The sequence below is a fragment of the Myotis lucifugus genome, unplaced genomic scaffold (assembly GCF_000147115.1).
Source record: "Myotis lucifugus unplaced genomic scaffold, Myoluc2.0 scaffold_220, whole genome shotgun sequence".
Taxonomy (NCBI): domain Eukaryota; kingdom Metazoa; phylum Chordata; class Mammalia; order Chiroptera; family Vespertilionidae; genus Myotis; species Myotis lucifugus.
In genome coordinates, this window is record NW_005871268.1 from 878,715 (window position 1) to 903,748 (window position 25,034).

Below are 25,034 nucleotides of genomic sequence, written 5' to 3' on the forward strand. Positions count from 1 at the left end.
TGGCTATGATTCATATGCACTGAACCTGCAAAATACTGAAAACAGTTAAACAGTTCTCAACTAGGTTTATTCACCTCCAGTCTTTGAGGTTCTCCTGTAAATGGAATGGGAATTGTTCATCAGAAAGAATTCTTTATGACCTCTTGAAAAATATGCCCCCAGTTATTATTTTATTTTGCATGACTAGAGTAATGCATGAAACCAATAGCTCTATTGCTGGCAATGACTTTTTAATTAAATTTTGCATGGGCACCTGGTTTTCTTAGTCAGATGAAAAGTAAAATTATCAGGATAGGAAGAAAACAGATATAGGAGTGAAAACCAACGTAATGGGTAAATCAACCAAAGAGTTTTAATAAGTCTAAAGTGTATGTAATAGATCAGAAAGTTCAATGGCTATAAAACTCATTCATTTTATAATATAAGGGAACAGGCACCAAATAGATTAATTTTGGAGTATCTAGGAAGCATATAATCTTTTTACTTATAATTTGTAAAGTACAAATGGATCAGTCTAAGGGGTATTATTTACTGCGTGGGATATAATTTATATCAAAATCATAATAGTGTTTGCATAGTGTGTTATAGTTTACAGGGTCCTTTTCATTTGTGTTGTCTTATTAGTCTATAAACTCACAAGAGCCCATTGAAAAGTTACAAAATGTTATACTTTTGTTTAAAAAAGCTATCTCTGTTCTTGAACAAGAGGTTCTTTGCTAATGTTTTTTGTTGACATTAAAATGATTCTTTATAACTTATACAAATGGCTTATAAAATTTAGGTTTTTATCTAGATCACATTCTTCAGAGATTTTTTTAAAATAGGCTTGAAGAATGTGCCATTAAGAAGAAAGGGTCAAAGAGTAAATAACAAAAAGAGGAAGAGGAGGACTTCAAAGGTAAGACTCAAACCTTGTCACATGTTGATTTATGAGCACCTTGTCATTTGCATGTAGACAAATAAGAGATTTAAAGAGAATATGGGTTCTTTTCATTTTGGTTTTAGACTTTATATAGTTTTCTTAAAAATATATCTTGAAAAGGTAAAATAATAAGATAATTGCATATCATCACCCCTCCTTTAAAAATTAGATGGTGGATGCATAGCCATTGATTTCGAGGGTATAAAAGGCTCTAAGATAGAGCCACAATCTCTACCACTATTACAGGAGAATTAAATACCTTTGAAATGATCTAGAAACACATTTTCAAGTTTCAAGGTCATGCTTATATAATTCTAGAATGCCTGCTTAAAAAGTGAAAAAGCTGTGAACAGGCTTTCATGTCTTCCTGCATCTACTGTGAGTCTGAGTCTTTTAAGTGAATTGACCTTTTGGTTTGGTGCTGGGTAAATGGTCTAAATCAGCCATGTGCCTATACCTTGCAGAACTGGCCCTGTGGAAAAGTGGCTCTAATGGGAACCTCACTCTCATTATCTCCGAATGATTTTATGAGAGAGGAAAGCAGTATGAAAATGGAATGATATTTCAAGTAGAATAAATAGAACAGGGCCTGTGCCTGGACTCAACAACTGACTCACACACAGAGCCATGGGAAAACACTCATCCTTTTTATGCCTCAATTTTCTGTCAGTCTTCTCTCAAGGAGACCATGAAGACAAGTAGTATAAAGTCTGTGAGATTCTTAGAGTTTCATGAGGCATAAATATTTATTTCTGTTTTCATGGCTATGAACATTTTTTAAATAAAATAAAAAATAACTGCATATATTAGACAAATTCAAATTTCCAACAAATCGATACTGTAGTATATTGGCACACATAGAGATCAAAATAACACATGTATGGGTTTGTTTGCCAAATAGAGGAATTGTTCAAGGGATTCTCAGTATTTGTACTTCTGCTGCAAATATCTCATTTTGGTGCTTGTTTTGTTGCAATTATTGCCTTATGAGTACTTCTCCTTCTAATCAGGAGTCTATTGAGAACAGACCGTGCCCTGCTCATCTTTGTAACATTATCTCACATAATCTAGCACATAATTAGGGCTTTAAAAAACACTGAAGGAACAGAGGAATGAAAAATGAAGGACCACTCAGGCCATCACCCACGACAACCCAGGCAGAACTGGGTGCCAAGAAGTTTCAAAGTGCTTGAGATCAAAGTGGTAAACAGGACAGAAGAAGTCCCTTCCCTTGCAAAGCTCGCAGTCTATCATGTCCCTGGTCTTTCATACCATACATACTGGAGTATCAGGTAGTAACAAGTACTATGAAGACAAACAAATTTGGACAAGGAGATAAAGAGTGATAGAGGGCTGATGTTTAATATGCTGATTGCAGAAAACCTCTCAAAAGAGTTTGGAAGGGAAGTTAAGGTATGATTTTCTCCTTCTATGGGTTTCTGGGATATCATAGGTATGCCGTGTTGCTAAGAATTGAATATCCATTTAATGTATAATTGTACATGCAATTGAGATAAACAGACTACAAAAATAACAATAAAAATAAAATTAAAAATGTGGATGGATCCTCAGATATCAGCACCTAGATTTTCCTTCAGGGAGAATGAAAACAACTGCCTCTTCATAGAAGACCAAGAAACCAGAGTTGCCTGCGCTCCATCAAGATGGCCATGTTGGTCCAGCAGGCATGACTCAGCGGTTGAGCACTGACCTATGAACTGGGAGGTCACAGTTCGATTCTCTAGCAGGGCACATGCCTGGGTTGTGGGCTTGATCCCCAGTGAGGGTGTGCAGGAGGCAGATGCTCAATGATTCTCTCTCATCATTGATGTCTCTCTCTCTCTCTCTCTCTCTCTCTCCCCCTTCCTCTCTGAAATCAATAAAAATATATTTAAAAAATAAAAAAAGATGGCTATGCTGGCAATGAAGATGCAACAGGCTCCACAAGCAGTGTTTATAAAATGAATAGTCACAGAATTCATTTAAATACAATACTGGAAATATTTTCACTCACCTCTTTCCCGCCCCCGCCGCATTCATGCATTTCTTGGGGTACTAAGGATTTCTCAAAAAAGGGGAGCCCTCTAGGATCTGTCACTTAACAACAGTCATAGATTTAACATTACTGTTTTTGCTGTTGATACTGCTAATAGCTATTGAAATACAAATATCAGAATTCTCATGGAATTTGCTCATTAAGTAAATGATGAGCCAAGCTAAAAAGCCTTTTATATATCTTCCATTTCTTCTCTAATTACTCAGCTCTTAAAGTGGCTTTATAATGTGGCCCTGTGTATCCTATTTATGATACTGGAGGTGTTAATTAAACAGATAGATTCCAAATTATTGTAACATTTGCTATATTGGGACAAAAAGTTGTTGGCTCTCCTATGAGGAATGTAACTCTTTGTTGAGATTTTGTAGGTGCCACATTCTCATTCCATTTTGTTATATTTTAACATTCATGGTCTTCCAAGTGATCATTCTCTTGGAGTTAATCCCAAGTTATTTGTATGGGAAGATGTATGAACCTCTAAGGCCTCAGGAACTACTATTGTAGGCCACATACATGATACTGAAGTGAACTTATTAAACAAACCATACACAACCACTCATTCTACTAAATACCAAGTAACTAGCCCAATTAGTAGCTTATATGCTCTTTTGAACTGAAGTTTCCTACATACAATAGTAAAGCAGAATTTGGGACAATGACAATCAATGAGGGTTTAGAAGGAGGTGGGAAATTAGTAAACCCAGTTCTGTATCTAACAGAAATAACTGACCCAGTCTGTAGATTCATGGCCAAAGACTCCTGGACCACTATATCTAGAAGGAATGAGAGTGCAGCCATTTTATTTTAAGGTTTAAAACCAGAGCCCAGAAAGGTTAATAAGTTTGCCTGAGATGGCATGACCAGTAAACTGCAGATCAAGAACTAGCATTAAAGTCTATTCTCTGCTCTGAGCGGTTAGCACAGTGCAGGCCATGTTGTTGTGCTTGGAGAGAGGCTTATTAGGATTCCTTTTCTGGAATGCATCTAGCATCACTAAAACCAATTCTGACTTAGAGGATAGCCTTCCATCACTCAGCCTCAAAAACATTTGTTTTATCACACTTCCTGTCTCTCTTATGATTTTACCCATGTTGTGTTTAACAAAGTTGGATTGCTGAGGCTCATCCTATAAAACAGAAACAGTTAACCTGGTGTGCTGGAGACAAGCTGTGCAGGGAATGACTAAAATATATCACCCAGTGCTGCTCTGCATGAAAGCTCAATCCTGAGAAAGAATGACTTCAGCATCTCAGAAAAATAAGTCATATTGTTGCTATGAGGGATTCTTTTTATCCTATAACATCTATTTTTGTCCTTTTTTATGTTAAAGTCCCTGATACTTTATAGAAAATCTGAAAATATATATTTGAATGAGTTGGTTCTAATAATCTAAGTATGTGATTCAGTGCATGTACTGTCATGTTTCATCTGCTCCCTGACTCATGGTATAACCTTTAGCAGATGATTCTTCTATGCCTCAGTTTCTTAAGTGGCAAAGCAGAATTGGTAATAATAATCCTATCTCCTCTTGACTGAGATTTTGTTAGAATGTCTTAAAAGAAAGTGCCTTTAAAAGTGTTCTACTTGTAGATCACTAGTCATAGCCCTTATTAATCATCTTCATTGTACAAGCATTAAGTAAATAGTACTGAAGAAGTCATCCTGGCATTTAAAATATGAAAACTAGGTTAACAAAAGAAGACGTTGGCCATGAATCCACAGACTGAGTCAATGATTTTTGTTGGATAAACAACTAGATTTACAAAATCTGATCCATCAGACTTTGCTGTTCTAATCAGGCAAAGTACATTCTAAACTCTTGATTTGAAATGTTTAAAAGCTAAAAAAAGAAAAAAAAGAAAAGAAAAAAAATGCCTCCTTTGATCTCACCTCCTTGATGAGTTCTTTAAATGGTAGCTACACCTGAAGCAGGAAGAAGGCACAGGCACAGGGAGTTAGGCACTAAATGCAATATTAACCAACACTTACAAGGATGAGGTTATTGGTTACTATCTTTAGCACCTGGTTGCATCATTTTTTAAAGATGAGGGTCATATTTTCCTGAATTTGACTAAATTTTCTAACTATAACCCACTTATGGCCAACGGCAAATATTTACAAGATATTCTCATGGGTTCACTTTGTGGCCATGGGACAGGAAAATGTTAAATATTCCTGGCTTCAGCTTTGCTGTTAGCCCATGAGTCTATCCAACCAAACTAAGTGGCCACACAGGGGCACTGGCCACAAATTTAGATTATTTTTCCTTGTAGATATGCATGACTACTTGGCTTCTTGATAAGTAATTGGAAACATTTAATATGTCTTCTGTTAGCTTGAATTATAGCACAAGCCCTGGTTCAATTGGAAAAATGCCCTTCTATATTATTCCTTGCTTTGTCATTTTGAGACTATGTCCACGCAAGGAAAACAATCTAGAGGATAATTGAAAAATCTAAATAATATTTCACACCTCCAGCTACACAATACTCTTTATATGGAGATCAGAAAACCAAAGAACAAACAGAGAATAACTGCAAATTCTCTTACTCACTAAAATTGTTATCCGCCCCCCCCCCATGGATTAATAATCAAATGCCTCTCTCTATGGGTAATGATTAGGTCAACGAAGAAGAAGGCAGAGTCCCAAACAACCTATCTGGAATATAGTTTCATTTAACAATTATCTGAATTCTTATTCATACTAGACACTTCATGGAAAATAATGAAAGTTGGGTCTACTCTCTACATTATGCTTTAGCATCTCACAGGGACAGATGTAACCACAAATAATTACTGAACTACCTGATGTTATAGTTAGTGAGGTGTAAATTATTGCCCAAGTCATTTATGATTAATAAAGCAGGAAGCACAAGTTGCTCAGAAGCTTTAATGAAAAGCTTCTGAGCAACTTGACAATTAGTTAAAATGTTAGAGCAAGATACACTAGATCCAAAGGCAGAATTTCAAACTACTAAGAGTAACACCATCTAGTTTCCACAAGGGAATGCCATTAAGCATCTGAGAGGACAGCCCAAGACAAATTCCGTCTGTAGGAAGTGAGTGCCTACCTATTTCAAGTAAATATAAAGACTATGGGATTCCAAGAGATTAAAGATTACTTGTCAAGACCATGAAAACTCATTGTTCAAATAAGCTGACACTACTCAGCCTGGTTCTCATCTTTAATATGCCTTTTGATCCTGAGGCCAGAGCCCATGAGGCTGATGCACATGGATATTGTCATTCCAGCTGGGAAGGATGAGTTCTTGCAGCAATGTCTGTGGGTCCAAGCAGGCACCAGCTACTGCTGAGGGCGGGTACCAACGCTACGGAGTCCGGTCTTATCTGCACCAGTTTTATGAGGACTGTACCACCTCAATCTGGGAGTATGAGGATGATTTCCAGATCCAGAGATCACCTAACAAGTGGAGCTCAGTATTCTGGAAGGTAAGTCAGAAGCATGTGTTTAACTTAGGAAATGCAACAGCTATTCGGTTTGGTAAGTACTGTAGAGCTGTAGGAACAGAACTTTGTGTGTGCATTCCTCCTGGTGATAGTAAATACAGTTTTCTCCCCTTAGGAAAGTAGAGTATAAACCTTGGGCTGAAGGAAGTCTCTAGACAGCATTATTGTTGATTTTCAGATTAAACACTAATAAGTACAATTGCCCTCACTAATTATTATTTTTGCTACTGTTATTAATGTGCCACTAAATTCACCAATTGTGAAGCCATCCATGGGCAAAATACTATATGCTTCCAGCATTCCTTACAGTCTTGGTGAGTATCATTTGACAAATTATAATAATTATTAAAAATGAAATAATTGGGTATGTAGAGAGGGTTAATGCTGGGACATAATAAAGTGGTCTGTATTCCAAAGTGGTCTGTATTCCAGCTCAAGCTCTACCCGATATATGATCATCAATTTCCTCTAATGAAGGAGCCTCCCTAGACAGTGTATTCAGTTATTCAACATATAATTAGTGAGCACCCAAAATTGCAAAATGCTGGAGACTAAAGTGGTAAGCAGGAGGCGTAAAAGCCCTTGCCCTCATGGAACTTACCATCTATCATGGTAAACAGACCATAAAGAAACAGACCACATAATAGAATGTCAGGTAGTGACAAGTACAATGAAGAGCAATAAACCCGGAGAAGAGGCCCGGGAGTGGAGGGCAGGTATGTGGATGTGCTGATCATAGAAAGGTTTCCACGGAAGATATCTGAGCAAATATGACGATGAGCTGAGGGAGCAGACCATATAAGGTTCTAGCTGAAAGTCCTTCCAGGTTGGGAAAACAGCAAATCTAAAGCTCTGAAAAGGGAATAAGTTTGATGTGTTTGAAAAAATAGCAAGAGGTACAGTCTTTTTGGAGTGGAATGAAATGGGGAAAAGGAAAGGTGATGGATTCAGGAAAAGAATAGGGCTCAGATGATGGATGTTGAGCCTTATAGATGATAGTGAGGACTCTGACTCTTACCTGGAGGGCCATGAGAAGCCATGTGAACATTTTATGCAGAAGAATTATGTGATCAAATGAATGTTTTAACAGGATAATTCTGGCTCGTGTACAGAAAAGAGATTATAGAAGGAAAAGTATAGAAGCAGCTAGTATAGGGGCTATTAAACGACCCCAATAAGACATAATGGTGACTTAAGTTAAGGTGATGTTAGTGGAGATGGTGATAAGTAGTCAAATTTAGCATAAAATTTGAAGGCCAAACTGTCAGGACATGCTGATGAACTAGATAAAAGGCAAAGTGGAGTCAAGCATGACTCCAAGGCTTGCAGCCTGAACTGTTTAGTGAATGGTGTTATCATTTACCGGGATGGTGAACACAGGAAGAGCAGTGGGATGAGTGGGGAACTAAGAGTTTGGTTCCAGCTATGCTATATTGATGATGCCTGTTAGACACGCAAATGGAAATCCCTAGTGGCAACTTAAATGTACTGATCTGAAGCTCATGGATTGGGAGTCAGTGGTATAAAGAATGTATATAAAGCACCAGACTAGATGAGATCACCTAGGAAGACAGTAGGGACATAGAAGAGAAGGGTCATTGGGACATTCCAACATTTAGAAATAAAGAAAAGGCTGAGGATTTGGGAAGATACAGCCTTGGATGATGTTTCTGCTATACCCCTCCAGGTATAACATTCTGCACCTCAGGGGTTTCCAGTCATTCTGACTTTCTCCCAAAGTATCTCACAATTGTAGACATTGATATTGACATAAACTTGCAATTTATTGGCAATAGTGTAACAAGAGACAATGTAACATGATTATGAACATGGACTCTGTCTTCAGACAGTATGGTTCAAATCTCAGCTCTTCCATTTAATAGCTCTGCAACTTTGGACAATAATTGACCTTAATGGGACTCTTATGGTGATACTTATAGTACCAACTAGATAAAGTTGTGAGAATTAAATAAGATAATATTTATCTAGTGCTTAGAACAATGTCTTGTACACACTCAATAAGCATTCAAAGTAGTAGTTACTATTACCAGATGCCATATGAAACATTAAAGCCTGAAGTGGAAATAAAACTGGAAATCTAGTTAATAAACAAAATATTGGATAACAGTTGTTAACATAGATTACCCAAGACTTGTATTAATTAAAAATCTCAGTAGGGTCACGTGCTCTGTGTTAGAATTGGTTAAGCAATCATCCTTGCATTGTCACCTCTGATGAATCCTTGCTGGCCTGGACCGATGAAATAAATAGCCAAGCTTGGCACATATTGTATTTACCCACATAAGTGGGTGGTTGCTTCAGTATGTGTCAAAAAACAAATATTTGCCTCACAGATCTGTTGTGCCAAGAGCCTAAAATGCCAATGCCATGCAGAATATTGTCAGCATTTATGTGGATCCAAAGCACTGGTGGTTATGTGATTTGTGCTGCTGTGAGTTCATCAAATAATATAAAAGTTTGTATTTAAAATAAAGAACTCATAGTAAATTACCAACCCCAGATTTCAGATTTCAATATTCAATATTTTCTCCCTTTTATTTTATATACAAACAGGATCCAAAAGTATTCTTGCAGAGAAGAAAAATAGGCAAAATCCATAGCCTCATAGAGATTATATTACAGCAAAATCCAAATCTTAGACTCATATTCTAATCATTAACACTGGACTGGGCATTCAGAACCCTTCAATCAACCTGAATAACCTAGGAATCACTGTCTTAAAGACCTCACCCCTATAAATGGAATAAACCAACTACTCTTGCCTTTCCTCCTTGGAAATATGAGTGAATTCATTTCAGTAGGTTTTTGAAGTGCTCTCTACCATTACAGAGAAAGGAACTGGCTATGCACATGTTTCTATTATGATTCTTTTTTATTTTATTTTATTTTTTTCCTTTTAAATTGCATTTGTAGGTGGTTTGGCTCCGACTTCCCCTTCCCCTCTTCCACTATAATGTTGCCACGGTCATGTTGATATCTCCCTGGGGACTCTGCTCATAGTGTCTCATTGGGACTCTGCCCTCAAACCAGCTCCCTGGCAGTGGGCAGCATGGAGGGATTAATGAGAATGGAGATTGGAATCAAATGGGGCTGAGATAGATTATTTGCTCTGTCATATGGATCTACATAGCATCCATCTCACAGTGCTATTCTTTCTACAGATGTTTATATGTCCAAAATATGTGTTAGACTTTGGGGTTCAGTTGTGAATAAAATGCTCTTCTTTACTTGTGAATAAGGTATAGGTCTAACTATAGCAAATGGAAAAGATAGACACATACACAGATTGTTACAATCCTACATTATAAACATTCCCTTAAAAGTAGTCAAAGTAGTTACTAGAAGCACAAGATGGGGAGAACCTGATGCAGCCTGCTCCCCCTCTTTTCTCTCAAGACCTTCCTCCTATCTGTCCCAATCTCTCCAGTTTCCCCCTTAAGCTAAGTCAGAATTTAAATTTACTTTTTTATTTCTCTTCAAAGTATCACTAGATATTAAGGAGATGGTTTCACACTAGAAATGAGAGGAGCCATGGAAGCCTCTTAAGAGAGAATTCATGTGATATTCATTGTATTTTTAAATGTTTTTCTTAGATAGGACTTGAAGAATGTATAAAGAAGGATAAGACTACCAATGGAAACCATCAGAATGCTACTGTGATTATCAGGGCAAGATATAGTAATGGTTTGCGCCATTAGAATAGCCATGGTGATGGAGAGGAGATTCAAGGTTCAAGAGAACTTTATGAGATAGAATCCATATGATTCACCTCACTATTAACTATTAATGTGAGGAAAGAGTCAGTGAATGGGTGGCTGGCAGGAACACAGATAGGAAAAATGGAAAGGAAGGAAGGAGTACCATTTTGAATATTTGGGTTTGATGAGCCTTTGGGACATCCTATTATCCTCCCCACTGAGTGCTCCCAGTAACTACTATGACTACTTTTAGGGGAGTGTTTATCATATTGGACTGTAACAATCCTCCTATTGACTGTTATAAATATGAGGCTAGAGTCCAGGGTAATTATTAAGGCTCAAGTTGGAGATTTGGAAGTCATTGGTATATAGGTGGTATTTGAAATGTCAGTGGCAGATTAAACCTTAGAGAGAACATATTGAACAAAGGATATGAGTCAAGGTGGAACCCTTAAAAACACCAATAATTAAGAACAATATCTGGCAAAGCAGGTTGAGAGTGGGTTGTTAAAGGGGAAGATGTAAAAAGAGAAGAGAGTTGTATCAGGGATAACAATAGGTGAGGGTTTTAAGAAAGCATGGGTGTTTAACACAATGACTGCAGAACATTCAAGTGAGATAAGAAAAATCACATGGGGTTTGAAAACTAGGAGGTCATTAGTGACTTCGGAGAGAGCAATTTCAGTGGAATTATGGAGGACCAAACTTGGCTGTCAAAAGTAGGAATGACTTCAAGCAGTAGCCAGTGAGGAATGCAGGATTTTAGAACAGATATTGAAGATTGAAGCAGCTGAATGTGTTCATGTGTGAGAGAGGGACAGAGCCTCTATAAAGTGGAAGAACTAATGCAAGATAATGGGTACCACCACCCAGGGGAAGGGAGCTTGAACACTTTAGGAGGCAAGGCATGTGAAAGGACCTAGATCATAGTCTGGCCTAGGTTTTCGACTTTGTAAAGCTCAATGTCCTTACAGGCAGGTCAGGCAAGAAGGTCGGGACATAAGCTAGAATTTGTTATCTCTGCTGGCAAGCTGACACTACTCATAGCTCAGATCCTGCTAAGGGGAGGTCAGCAGCAGCCCTCGGGGCTAATGAAGAAGAAAAGCCAGTCTTCACTCTTGATGTGCTTCCCCTGGATTACCTCTAACCCAGATGGCTCCTTTCACATTTAGCTCCATCCAGCATTTCCCCCCACATGCTGCTCTTCCCTGCCATACTAGTTCTTGCTTCCAACAGTCATTACTGCCTCCTCGCTGCCAGAACAGCTGCGTGGCTACTGCTGCCAAATCTGCTCATTGGAGTAAACTGCATTTTCAGAACTCATCAGCTCACGGAGATACAACGAAGGGGATGTTGGTCAAAATAACAGCATTCTCTGGCTTGTTGCCCCCAGCAGCAGAATTTCTGGAATCCAAGTTCTCCTCCCTATCCAGTCCTCTCTTCCAACAGCAAGGACTGGGCTTTCACACATGCTCCCAATAGCCAGGGGAAGCATCAGAAACTACAGCTCAAGCGCTGTCCTTGCTGCTGTCTTTAAGCTTTGTCACAGCCTGGGGAGGTCTTTTTCGCTATTGGTATTGATCTAAGCACCCCACAGCCCTGGGCTGCTCTGGTAGGCCTGAGGGAGGCCCTTTGCCGGAAAGCATTTCAACTCTTCTGCGTGGCCCTAAATAGGGCTGCTTTACTCTCTTCAACCCTTAAAAGATCTCATTTTTAAAAACTCTATTTAATAGAGCCTTTATCTTCTTAGATCTAGGACCGCTGCAACTTAGAGACAATTGTGATACTGTAGAGCATCACTCTCAAGATTTTTTATTCTCTCCAGTATTCCAACATGGTACCAGAATTAAGCTGATGTATGCCAGCATCCCTCTTCACCTCCATTATATGCTGAGGGAAGTTAAGATGCAGGGAAGTTTGATCCCATCATTGCTCCTTTGTGCCTACCATCCCAAGTTCTCCCTGATATGTTTTAACAGATTTAGAGTGCGTCTCTGGGAACATCTCTTGAAGATTCCCATTAGACTTACATTTATGGTACCTTCAGACTCTTTGGAGTTAGCTTTTCATTACATTGTGTTCCCCCCCACACAGACAGTAGGTATCTACTATCTCTCTGATACATGGATATCACAAGGAAAAGGGAGAAGGCTCAGGGAGGCCAGCCACTTTCCAGTTCTTGAAGTGAGCAGAAAATCTGCCATCTGCAAGTCATGGTTTGCCTTTTAGCTTTTGATTGCTATTCCAAGCATGAATTTTGAACTATAGAGCACTGCTCAGTTGAAGAGCAGACTGCTCTGAGAATCAATCACCTGGCTCCATATTCAGCAGCCTGGTGGTTCAGGTTGGCCAGTCAGGAATATTTATTGAGCACAGGCTGGAATCAGAGCTGTGGAGAGACAAGACAGAAATAGAAGATGGAGAGCATTGGCCTCAGTTACTCTTAAGAACTTTAGAAGCTAAGATGGATACATTTTTGCTGCCCTCAATTTTTGAGAATTATTGCCAGTTCTTAGGGAGGAAGGTAATTTAGTGGCATATGAAGCAAGTCACCATGGATATTTAAGTTAATTTAGTTTGTACATTCAAAATTTTCCAATGTGAGTCATTTTTAAAGTTATGTTTAAATAATGGTTAGTCTTTGATGGTGAATTTATTCACCACCATTTTTAGAAAAATGTAGAAAGCTATTTGAAATGTTATATTTTACAACCCAATTTCTTCTGTGCTACTTATGTCTTATGTCTTTTTTTTTAGAAGAGATTATATTGACTTTTTTTGTTTTTCAGTGTCCTCACACTATTACATAATGGAATTTTGTCCATCTATGCTAACAAAAACTTTGTTGCAATAAAAGATAATAATATCAGGCAATATACAAAATCATAATTGGTGAAGTATCATGGGAGAATAAAAGGGGTGGAGGGCTTAGAAGACCTGGGATAGAGTCCAATCAAAGCACTTGCTAATTATAGGACCTTGAACTATGTTTCTTCAACCCTATAAACCACAGTGTTTTATAGATGAAATAGGAATAAAAATATCTACCTCTCATAAGGCTGGTGAGGATAATGTGAAAAACACATCTAGCACTAGGCCCAAGTTATAATAGACTAGAGGCACAAAATTCCTGCACGGGGGTGGGGGGGGTGGGGGGGTGGGGAGAAGGGTGTCCCTCAGCCCAGCCTGCACCCTCTCCAATCTGGGACCCCTCGAGGGATGTCCGACTACCTGTTTAGGCCCGATCCCAGTGTGATCAGGCCTAAACGGGCAGTCAGATATCCCTCTCACAATTTAGGACTGCTGGCTCCTAACCGTTCGCCTGCCTGCTTGATTACCCCTAACTGCTTCTTCCTGCCAACCTCATCACCCCCTAACCACTCCCCTGCCAGCCTGATCAACACCTAACTGCTCCCCTGCCAGCCTGGTTACCCCTAACTGTCCTCCTCTGCAGGCCTGGTCCCTCCCAACTGCCCTCCCCTGCTGGCCATCTTGTGTCCACATGGGGGCGGCCATCTTTGAACCACATGGGGGTGGCCATCCTGTGTGTTGGAGTGATGGTCAATTTGCATATTACCTCTTTATTAGATAGGATGCTCTCAGCAAAAGGTCACTGCTACCAATCCAATGCCAACAAGAATCCCCAATCTCAAGTGTGGTAAAAGTAGAAACTTTATTCAGTTAAAACAATTTGCAAACTGGAGAAACTCAGCCTCCAGGAGAAACTGAAAGTCAGCTCCCCAAAGACCAAGTCAACTCCCCAAAGACCAAGTTTGCCTTATATAGGAAAAACTTCCACCTTGGTCCCACCTTGGTTCCACTCGGTCTATTTTTATGTAAATCAGGAATCCAAATTTGCGCAGTTGGATTGGTCCAAATAACACTGTCTTGATTGGCTGGAATTGTCTATTCTGATTGGTTACAATGGAGATGCTCTGATTGGTCAGTAAACATGCAAATGAAGGTATAGCTGTATAGTTCTGATTAGATGAGGCCGGTCTCAGCCTATTGGTTGAAATATGATGCCAGGAACTCCTTTATAAGAGTCAGCTCACTCTGAGCAGAAGTACAATTCAGGTGACTCACAGTTCAACCTGTGGCTATCTCTTGACTCTCAGCATGCATGTGAGACCTCTGCCAGCAACAGTTCTTAGACTCTGATTATGAATTTGAGTCCAATTAATCATCAGATTTTCTTTTTTTGCAGATATATTTCTTCTTGAGGTTCACAGTGCTCAATAATACTAATTTTCCTTTTGCCCCTTTGCTAAGGTGATGGGTTTGCAAATATGTTTTCCTTCTATTATATAAACCTTCTTTATTAGTGTATTACCATGGGGTTTAATTAACAAATGAGTTAAGTAAACATACTTTAAATGTTCACGATTAAATGGTGTTATGCATTTGGTTATTTTTCCAACCTTGTTATTCTAACTAAAAGCAATTAGAAACAGGAGGAAATGAGAAATGTGTTTAAAAAATAAATAACTATATTAGCTGTTCTTTATTCTAAGTACTGAGCAATTGTAATGCGGTTGCCAATGTAGCATAATTTTAAAAGAGGCACATTTCCAAATAATAACAACTACTTCTTACAATGACTTAGTCAGGCAAAGGACTAAGCCATTCATGAGTGTCTCTTAGTCCTCATAACAACTCTATGAGGTGGGTACTATTATCATTTATCATTTTGTAGGTGAGGACATTAATAACAGTGTTTAAGTAACTTTCCTTATATGATTCATTGCTAGTTGGCAGTGCTAGAATCCAAGTCTGTGTCTGTTAATTCCAAACCTCTGAGTTTAAACCACCAAATGGTATATTACTTTCCATCTTCAGCATGTTACATTTTATTAGAACTTGAGCTGATGCGGTGTAATTTCCATCTGCTATTCCTACCATGTCTCAGCATCTGCACAAGCCCAACCAAACAGCTCCCTGTTAGAGAAAGAGCACTGGCCTGGGGTCAGATGTGTGGCTTCCAGCCCTGCCTCTGCAACTTGCTAGCTGTTCATCCTGGGCCACTGACCTACCCTTTGCAAGGTTACATTTCCTCGGCTTTAAATGGTTATGGTTCCATCCCCGCTTACTTGGGGAAGGGGGAAGTAGTTAGTTATACAGACTGTCACTGTCTTCCAGCCAAAATCACCAGGACATACCTATATATTGAACGAATTAAGTTTATTACACATCATAGTGAGAGAGATGACACCGTAAGGGCTCCTGGAATATTTCAGTAAGGGAGTATGAGGAAGGACGTATAGGATGTGGGCTTTAGTTGAGTGATTTGGGGGAGGGCCTAAGGGAATAGGAGTTCCCCCTAGATAGTCAGGGGCAATTCTATGATTGAATTTCTTAATGAGTCTTATCTCTAGGGAGAGACTAAAGCTGTAATTGGTCTAGAAACAGCAGTCATTCATATTGGCGGAGAGGAGAGGAGAGGAGGGGTTGGGTATTTGACCTTGTTTTGGTCTGTGCTTAGAGAAAACTGTGAAGTAGTCTTACTTCATCACAGGTCAGAAAGCGCTTGTCTGTTGATATTCTGTGAAACTGACTGTGCCAACAGGAGGACAGCATGGCCTCGCTGTGAGCTCCAGGCAGCTGCTAACAACAGCAAGGCCGGGGTAGAGTCAGGCCAGCTCCTGGATATCAGGGCTGCTTTTCTCTTCCTCAAGACCAAGTGAGACAATGTAGGCAAAAGGGAGCTTTGCCAACAACAAAGCATTGTGCACACCGAAAGCTCAAAGGAAAAATTAAGACAGTACTGCAGTTTCTGATTGACATTAAAATCAGAAAGGTGCTCCTTTCACTGTCTTCTTTAACCAGAAAACTATATAGGCTTCTTATATGTATTTAGGACTGGCTGGGAAAATCCACTCCCCCCCAAAAACAAAAACAAAAACAAAAACAAGGCCTGTCCTGGACGGCTCAGGGAGAGCTGAGGGTCTGTGCTTACCTGTCTCGCGTCATTGTGTCTTTCTCTAGGTCGGACTCATCTCCGGCACCATCTTTGTGGTTCTCGGACTGACTGTTCTGGCAGTGGGCTTTCTTGTGCCCCACAAGATCGAAGCTTTCGGTGAAGCCGATTTCATGGTGGTCGACACACATGCTGTGCAGTTTAATGGAGCCCTTGACATGTGCAAGCTGGCGGGAGCCGTGCTCTTCTGCGTCGGGGGCACGTCCATGGCAGGGTGCCTGCTGATGTCAGTGTTGGCGAAAAGCTACTCCAAAGAAGAAAAAATCCTGCAGCAAAAGTTCAAAGAGCGAATAGCAGACATCAAGGCCCACACCCAACCCATTACAAAAGCTCCGGGCCCTGGGGAAACGAAGATACCAGTCACTTTGTCCGGGGTTCAAAGTGTCCAGCCTGTATTGGCAACCTGAACCCTTTCCCCCATCCTCTCCTCTCTAACTGACACACGTGGCTACAATGGAGCAGGCCAGCGTTGGAGAAGACAAAGCATTTGGCCTTGCTTTGCCCTGTGGCTGTCCTAGGCTGTGGGCAGCATAGGGCAGGAGTTCACACTCACCCGCTCAGCGGCCCTGGTGAGGGTGGATGCCATGTGTGGACCTGAGCACAGGCACCAGCTGCTTAGAGGGTGCCTCCGTGTGCCCGCAGGAGCCCCCTGAAACTCCCCTCTCCTAGATTGTGGCTCAGTGTCATTTTCCGTGTTATTGGGAAGCCCTGAACAGTTTAGACCAGCCTACCAGTCACTACCGTGGCCCGCTTCATTTTCTAATATTAGTTTTTCTAATCTTTCCTGTGTGGTGCTGCCTTCTGTTCCCATCTCATTCCATGTAAGATATTGTCATATGTGTTCCTAGAAAAATCGAGTTTCCTGATTTTGACCCAAACATTATTAGTCTCAACTATATCTTAATATGACGTTCTTGAGATTGGATACATTTATCAGAGACCTTTACAAATCCTTTCTGTTTAGGTTTTTTGTTTGTTTGTTTTTCACTCAAGCTGAAATTGCCAACTCTACAATCTTCAGAGAGAAGTTTGTGTTGGGAGAATCTATTTACGCAATGTCCAAAAGCACATAATTAGAAACCAAGAAATTTGACTTCCTACTGCTAAATAGCTGAGAGGCCTTAGGGCGATAATTTAATTTCCCAGGCCTCAGTTTCCCCATCTGTATAATGGGGGTCCTGGGCTGTGATGTCTGAGGTTCCTTTTTCGCCATCTGTCATCAGGTCTCCTCCAAGTATGTTTACGATGTGCTGTGGTTCTCACCATGGTGAAGTAAGGTTCTTTGAAACGTGGACTCCAAGAAAGCCGCCAAATCAGTGGCCTCCATCCATCAACCCTTCAATATCCAACCCCAGCAGTTTATAAGAGGCTGCCATATTTTTATAAAGACAATAGTAAGCCATCCTCAAATAAGAAACCACTGAGTAGATATTAACCTCGAAAGGGGTTTTCTTTCTCCAATAAGACATTTTATTCTCCAGCAAGATATTTGTCTCATCCCTTTGACTTTTATTTAATATGTGGATTTAAATGGACTGAGGAAAATGGACGATGTGACCTTGGTATTTATTCTCTCAGAATTTGTGCCCTTTCGTGTTCCCCGCCCCCTTCCCTTCCTTCACTGGATAAATAAAATATGTGAACCAGCAGAACCTGAATTGCATTGTCATTCCTTCAGTGTGGCTATTTTCTCTCCATCATGTAATTTTCCATCCTGAGACTGAATGAGCTCTGCTGTTCCCTGGCTAAATGGAGGAATAAATGAAGCAATTAGTGCTCTTTTGTGCACACTGTTTATTTTGCCTAGTCTAGCGTAAAACACAGGGCAAATCGGCCCCTCTGCAAGGACCACTGGCCAGATTCGGGAGAAATCCTTCCAGTTCCTCACGTTCTCTACCTCCCCGTGGAAATACCATTTTAATTTTATTCTTTGAAGCCTTCTGCAAGCCCCCGAGCACCTGTTCAAGGCAATAGCATTTGAAGCCTCCCAGGCGTGCTTCTGTGTTGGGTACCAATGAGTCTCTGAGGATGAGACTTGACTTTTAAATAACATTGATTGATTTGAGAGAGAGAGAGAGAAATGGACTTATTGTTCCAGTTATTTATGCATCCATTGGTTGATTCTTGTAAGTGCCCTGACCTGGGATCAAATCTGCAACCTTGGCATATCAGGATGATGCTCTAACAGACTGAGCTACCCAGCCAGGGCCAGATGACTTTTAAAAGCCTTCAAAATGAGAAATAATAGCTGTAGGGTATGAGAGCTTTTAGGTACAAGCATACTGGCAGCCACTAAAAAGAAGCTCTATTCCTCAAAGGCCTAAAAGAAATCGAGATGGATACAGTAGGAGCTGGGTCTGAAAGAGTAGCTCAGCCTAGCCTGTCTTTCCTGTCCTGCCCGGGCTTTGAGAGAGTGGGGACTTGTAAGGAAGAGGGATTGAGGGATCTTGTAGGAAAGCAAAAGAGGCTGATTGGTATAGGAAATACAACTTGATCTTTGAAAAAAGTACAGGCCCTGGGTAATCTGAGGGCAGGGAGTAGCAGACCAAATGCTTTTTAAAGTGATTTTCAGGCCTGGTAGGGGAGACCTTAATGGTATGACGTACCAGATGCTCTTAGAGCATTGGCCTCAGCCTGTTTGCTTGCACTGAGCCAAGCCTTCCTGTCTGTACTGAAACTTCTGGAGGAAAGTGAAACTACATACCTATGGATGGGGACAGAGGTGGGAGAGAAGGCGCTGAAACTGAGACAGGAGGTCTGGCCGGTAGATATGTAAGCAGAGGCACATGGAGTTGGTAGAAACCTTATGTGGGCCCACCCCAGGCAGAAGGCCCCGCCCACCTCACCACCTCATGTCAGCACTGATCCAGCAACTTCTATCCGTTTGGGCACCTCAGTGGCTGGACCCTACTGCCTCAGAGGGCAAGCACCACATCTTATGATGGCTCTGTATGTCTAGAAATATTACCCTTATGTCTTTCCAGAACCCACCTCTCTAACCCTTCTGCACATTGGACCAAGTTCTAGAATTCAAAGTTACCTACAAGTCTAACCCCTTTTACTAAGGACCACCTAACCCACCACCCACCCCAGGCTATGATTTTTTTTCATTCAATTATTTTTAATCCTGACACCTCCTGACTGTCATCTTCAGGGAGATGGTCCTATAGGTTCTCAACATTCCTAATTGTCCATGCCACCTATTGAATGGGGTCCCTAGAAGTTTTTAAATTTATATAGGTTATAGATTCCCTAACTTCGTTAATTGCCTTACTTATGCAATGCATAAGTACATGGGACCTCAAGCCAGAAAACTGTTGACAGATGTGTAAGCAGCTCCTCCGTGCACTTCCTTGGCCTCCTGTGACCTGTCCCATCCCTTCCCAGTTTCATTCTGGCACATGTCCTGGAACCTGCATCTTAGTGATACTCAGCCACTCTCTCCCCTAAATGTGCCTGCATTTTCTTGCCACTGTGCCTGCACTCACAAAGCTTACTTTCCCAATAATAACCATGGGCCCCTTCTCCGGCTACTGAACTTCTCATTCAAGGCCACATCAAGAAATATAGTAAGAGCAATAATAATGAGCTAATATGTATTGAATGGAAGGCACCACTAAGCATTTTATGTATAGTAATTCATTTAATCCTCACTAAAACCATAGGAAGTTGGGGCTATTATCATTTGCCCATTTGACACAGTCGGAAATAGGCAAAGAAAACATGTCTAAGGAGAAGCAGTAAGTGACGACGGAGTCGGGATTCAAATCTGAGCAGCCTGGTTCACAGGCTGCAGCTGCACTTTCGTTCATTATCAGTTCTGCCTCTGGAAATGTCACCTTCTCTGTGCATCTTTCTCTCTCACTCCCGCTCCATCTCCCAGTTCAGACTTAATGTCTCTTCCTCAAGTGCCAGCATTTTGTACAAACACATTCTGTCGCACTTATCTCCCTTTATTACAGTGATTTGTTTACACATCTGTTTCTTCCATTAGAAGCTAGACTATTAGTTGCTTGCGTACAGGGAGCATGACTTAATGAGTGGTGAACCCTCAAGAGCAAATACATAAAAGCTATGTGCTACTATTACAGGGTCATTTAAAACAATTATTGCATTTTTTTAACCTAGAGCTAGACATTGTGCTAGAACTACAGAAAACAAAAGAGATGTTTAATAGGGAGACTAAAAGATTTTTTATATTTAATGGATGTGTGTGTGTGTGTGTGTGTGTGTGTGCGTGTGTCTGCTCGCACACTTGGACTAAGACTGAGAATATGGCTATGAGTACCCCAGAGCAGACCTTCTCCTCAATCTAACACTAGGGCTTGGGGGAGTCCAGTCTAATGGCTATCTTGCCATATTCCATCTAAACGCAAAATCCTCCAGCCAATGAGCCCTGCTCGCTGACAGAGCTACCAGTCCTACCTCTCATTCCCGGGGGAGACGGATGGGAGAGCTGCACCTGCCTAGTGAGAGCAGAGTCCATTGTCTCCAGCAGCCCTGCACAAGCACCTGGCCCTTCATTCTTAAATAGGAACGCACAACCAGAACCACGACATCTGAGGAAAACCAGCATCTTGAAAGAGGATATACATAGAAAATAACAGACTCTGTGGGAAATATAAGTATTTCAGAAACCATAGGACAACTCTAAAATGTCTAATTAGTCTTCAGGAAAAAATTGCGTAAGTTAGATAAAAATAGAACATTATGAAAAGGAATATCAAATAGTTTACACATTCATAAGAGAGTAAGTTGAAGGTATTTTCCCAAAAGTAAAATACCTCCCATAAAAATAAAATTATGGCCGAAACCGGTTTGGCTCAGTGGATAGAGCGTCGGCCTGCGGACTGAAAGGTCCCAGGTTCGATTCCGGTCAAGGGCACGTACCTGGGTTGCGGGCACATCCCCAGTAGGAGATGTGCAGGAGGCAGCTGGTCGATGTTTCTCTCTCATCGATGTTTCTGACTCTCTATCTCTCTCCCTTCCTCTCTGTAAAAAAATCAATAAAATATATTTAAAATAAATAAATAAATAAATAAAAATAAAATAAAATTATGAAGCAAAGAAAAGTAAAAGACAGAGCATAAGTCAAAGAGAAAAAGATAACAGAAAAAAAGTGAAGAAGAAATTATTAATAAAATAATAGAAGAAAATTTCTCCAGGCTGTAGAATACAGAAATCTTAACATTGGAAGTGCCTGCTGAATATTCAGCAATGTGAATGGTTTAAAAAAAGTCATTTTTGACAATATACAGATGATGTATGATAGAACTGTGCACTTGAAATGTATAGAATTTTATTAACCAATCTCACCCCAATAAATTTAATAACAAATTTTTTAAATCCAAATAAAAAAATGAAACATTCCTGTGAATTTTGAGAACACAAAAGATAAAAAGGATCTAACAAGGTTCCAGAAAGAACAACCAATATGAACCAAGCAATAAAACTTAGATTGGGAAAAGGAAAAAACTGTGATCCCATGCAACTGATGGTAAGGTAACTTTTAGTCTACAGGAGATAGATATGCTCTATGAAAAAGAAAAAGTAAAAACCATAGAAACTCCAAAAATAAAAACTTAAAATAAACTGCAGAAGGAAATTATGGTCCAAATATGAAGCATGATTGTGGAGTCATGGGGAAGAGCTGATAGAGTGTAAGAACGAAGGAGCCATTTGAACTTTGACCTTCCTATTGGGCACATTCATTTCTAGTAGAAGCAGAGCTGGCGCTGACCCAGCAGAGGAAGAAAGGCACGCTGTGCCCCAGGAGCTCTGCAGAGACAAACATTTTACAAAGTCCAACCAATTGTTTACTTCTTCCCAACTTTCAAAATCAAACTATGGACAAAAGAAAAATCTAAATAATGATTATAAAAGAGACTGCATATGTGGTAAATCTGAAGATATTAAAATAAAGGTAGAAGTAGCAAAATTTGGAAAGCAGATGGGGAAAAGGATTAAGAGGAGATTATGGTAGAAATACTAATACCCTCATCTAATTTAGTGAGGAGTCAAGGGTAATTGTCTCACATTTACAAAGAGAAACAATGGCCTCCATTACAGTGTGCAGTTATAAACATAACCCAATGAAAGAACGAAAGATGAGACATCGCAAACTTTGGAAAGAAGAGAGGGAGGATGAGATGTAGAGAAATTAAATTAAACCCTCATCTTTCATGGTAGGAAATCAGTCATTCTGTCTCAGTTATAAATCAGGAAATAATAAATATGTTATTTACAGTTATGGAAGAAGCCACTGGAAGAGTTTCAAATAGGAAATATTAAAAGGTTTCCTCTGAGAGAGGTGGGGAGGCCGGGGAAGGCAGAACTGTTTATATTCACAAAGTGCAGACCAGGACAGACAGTGTCTGACCCCGTGACCTTTATATAGACTTGAAGCAAATCACTGTTGTATTAGAGGCTTAAAAAATAAAATAAAAAGCATCAAGGGATTTTGTTTACACGAAGGGATTTATTCTAGATAAGATTTCAGGCAGGCCTCCCTGAGGACATGGTATTTAAACTTCATCTTGAAATATGAGTAGAAATGAAGCAGAGTGATCCTGGCCTCAGGAGGAATGTGGTCCTTTGGGGATTGGGGGTGGGCAGTGGACTATGGGAAGAGAGAGAGAGGAGCTTTCAAGGCAGAGGCAACAGCACATACAAACTCCCAGAGCGGGGTGGGCGCATCACCTGAAAGAACTGTATTCAGTGCTTTGTCACTGAAGCAGCTGGGAGCCCTGGGGCGAACTGGCATCTGTAGTGACAAGGTCTCAAAGCTACCCAGCTGCAATGTGAACAGCTCCCTCTAGGGCTGTGCAACGGGCCAGACAGGAGGATGAGGCTGAGTCATGGTGGAGGCTGAGGTTTCCTACAGAAGACCAAGATCAGGCCAGAGAAGGAAAGCTTGAGGATAGTAGGAGACCCCTCAGAGCAGCCCCCGTGGGAAGAGCTGCAGGGCCCGAACCCTAGAGAAGGGAGCTGACAGGAGAGGGAGTGCTCTGTGCCCTAGCACTTAAGGTGGCCTTGGCTTTCTCTCAAGGTTTCTGTCTCCAGTACAGCATCAACTGCAGAGTCTATTCCAGAGGAATTGCTCCCTTGTTACCTCCTTTGCTTTCTCATAAATGGAGATATCAGCAAGAAATGCTGAGCCTGTTCTTTCTATATCTTTCCCCTGGGCCAATTTATCTGCCTTTGGGGGCGGGGGCAGGTGGAGAGGGGAGGATCTATAATCCTTGTTTTGCTGGAGAGTCTCTTTCCAGTACTGCTTGAGGAGATGGAACTCAGAAAAGGAACAATGCCAAGAAAACAATCAGAAGAGCTTGCGCGTATTGAGAGCTTTCTCAGTTGCACGCAATGTGATAAACATTGCCATGCAGTTTTCCATTTAATTTATTCTTGAAAGCACTCAAAGGGTGACTACTTTTATTTTCTCCATTTTATACATAAGGGAGTCTAGGTTCAGCCAAGAACATGTAGCCAGAAGTGATCAAACTAGCATTTACACTGAGGTAAATGCTAGTTTACCTCGCCCCCCCCCCCCCGCCCATGAATAGATTGTTCTGGAAAGGATGAGAAAGTAGCTGCATCTCATCTCCATTCAAAACGTCCTAGTTTAAACATGTCCTTTATCACAGAGCTCTGCACTTTCACAGAGCATAAAAAGCCAGCAGGAAATATACACATTACTTCTACATGGGAATCAGCACAAGTAATGAAGGTGCGACTCCCTAGTGCTGAGTTTACCCATCAGTCCAAACTGCTATTTTTGTTTCCCTAGAAATTTTATAAAAGGCAAACCTGCTCATCAGTGAGGTCCTTGAAAGTCGATACTGTGTCTTACTCGTATTTCTGCGCAACACTTAACACGGTATCTAGTTCACAGGAGAAGCTCAACAAATGCTTGCTGAAGTGAGGCGTTTTAGCTCAAAAAAATGGCAATCATTTTTCTCACCCACCCAACCTCCTGGTGACCTCCACCACTTTGTGTGACATGGGTACGAATCATATTTCCCATGCAGCACCTGAGGCCTTGCATGCTCTGACCTAGCCTAAAATGCATTTAGGGAATTCCTGGATGGTTTTAGTGCCTTGAAACCCATGGGTGGCCTGTGCACTTTTTTAAACTTTATTTTTATTGTTGACACTATTGCAGATGTCCCCGCTCTCCTCCCTGCTTTGCCCACCTCCACCCAGCCTCTGCCCCCACTACCCCCTGGCCATCACCACACCGTTGTCTGTATCTATGGTTTATACATATATACTCTTTAGCTCATCTCTCACCTTCTTTTATCCAGTCCCCTTCACCACCTACCATACCCCTCCCCTCTGACAGCCGTCAGTCTGTTCCAAAAATCCATGCCTCTGGTTCTATTTTGTTCATCAGTTTATTTTGTTCATGAGATTCCACATATAAGTGAGATCATATAGTACTTGTCTTTCGCTGACTGGCTCATTTCACTCAGCATAGTCATCTCCAGATCCATCCATGCTGTTGCTTATAAATTTTTATTTTTTAAAAATAGATTTTTATTGATTTCAGAGAGGAAGGGAGAGGGAGAGATAGAAACATCAATGATGAGAGAGAATCATGGATTGGCTGCCTCCTTCACACCCCCCACTGGGGATAGAGCCCGCAATCTGGGCATGTGCCCTGACCGGGAATCGAACCATGACCTTCTAGTTCATAGGTCGATGCTCAACCACTGAACCACACCAGCCAGGTGCTTATGCATTTTTAACTATGGGAGCACAGCCCAACCTGACTGAGGGAGGCATCAAGGCCTTGAGGTTAAGCGTGCAGACTCTCCACTCAGACTCTATACTTTCAAAACTTAGCTCTATCACTTTGCAGACCGTAAACGTTTGGCCAAATCATTACAACCT

General features: G+C 40.7%; 1 protein-coding gene across 2 annotated transcripts; it reads left to right on the top strand.

Moving 5' to 3' along the window:
* The first annotated feature begins 829 nt into the window (after positions 1-829).
* Positions 830-17,787, top strand: NRSN1 (neurensin 1). Of its 2 annotated transcripts, none has more exons than XM_006098089.3 (3): positions 830-898; positions 6,231-6,428; positions 16,151-17,787. In XM_006098089.3, the coding sequence occupies exons 2-3, from the start codon at positions 6,240-6,242 to the stop codon at positions 16,547-16,549; spliced, it is 588 nt and encodes a 195-aa protein (XP_006098151.1). In that variant the 5' UTR covers positions 830-898; positions 6,231-6,239; the 3' UTR covers positions 16,550-17,787. The 2 variants fall into 2 exon arrangements, with proteins under 2 accessions (XP_006098151.1, XP_023617620.1); XM_023761852.1 differs by lacking the exon at positions 830-898 and adding an exon at positions 2,280-2,335.
* Positions 17,788-25,034: the final 7,247 nt, after the last annotated feature.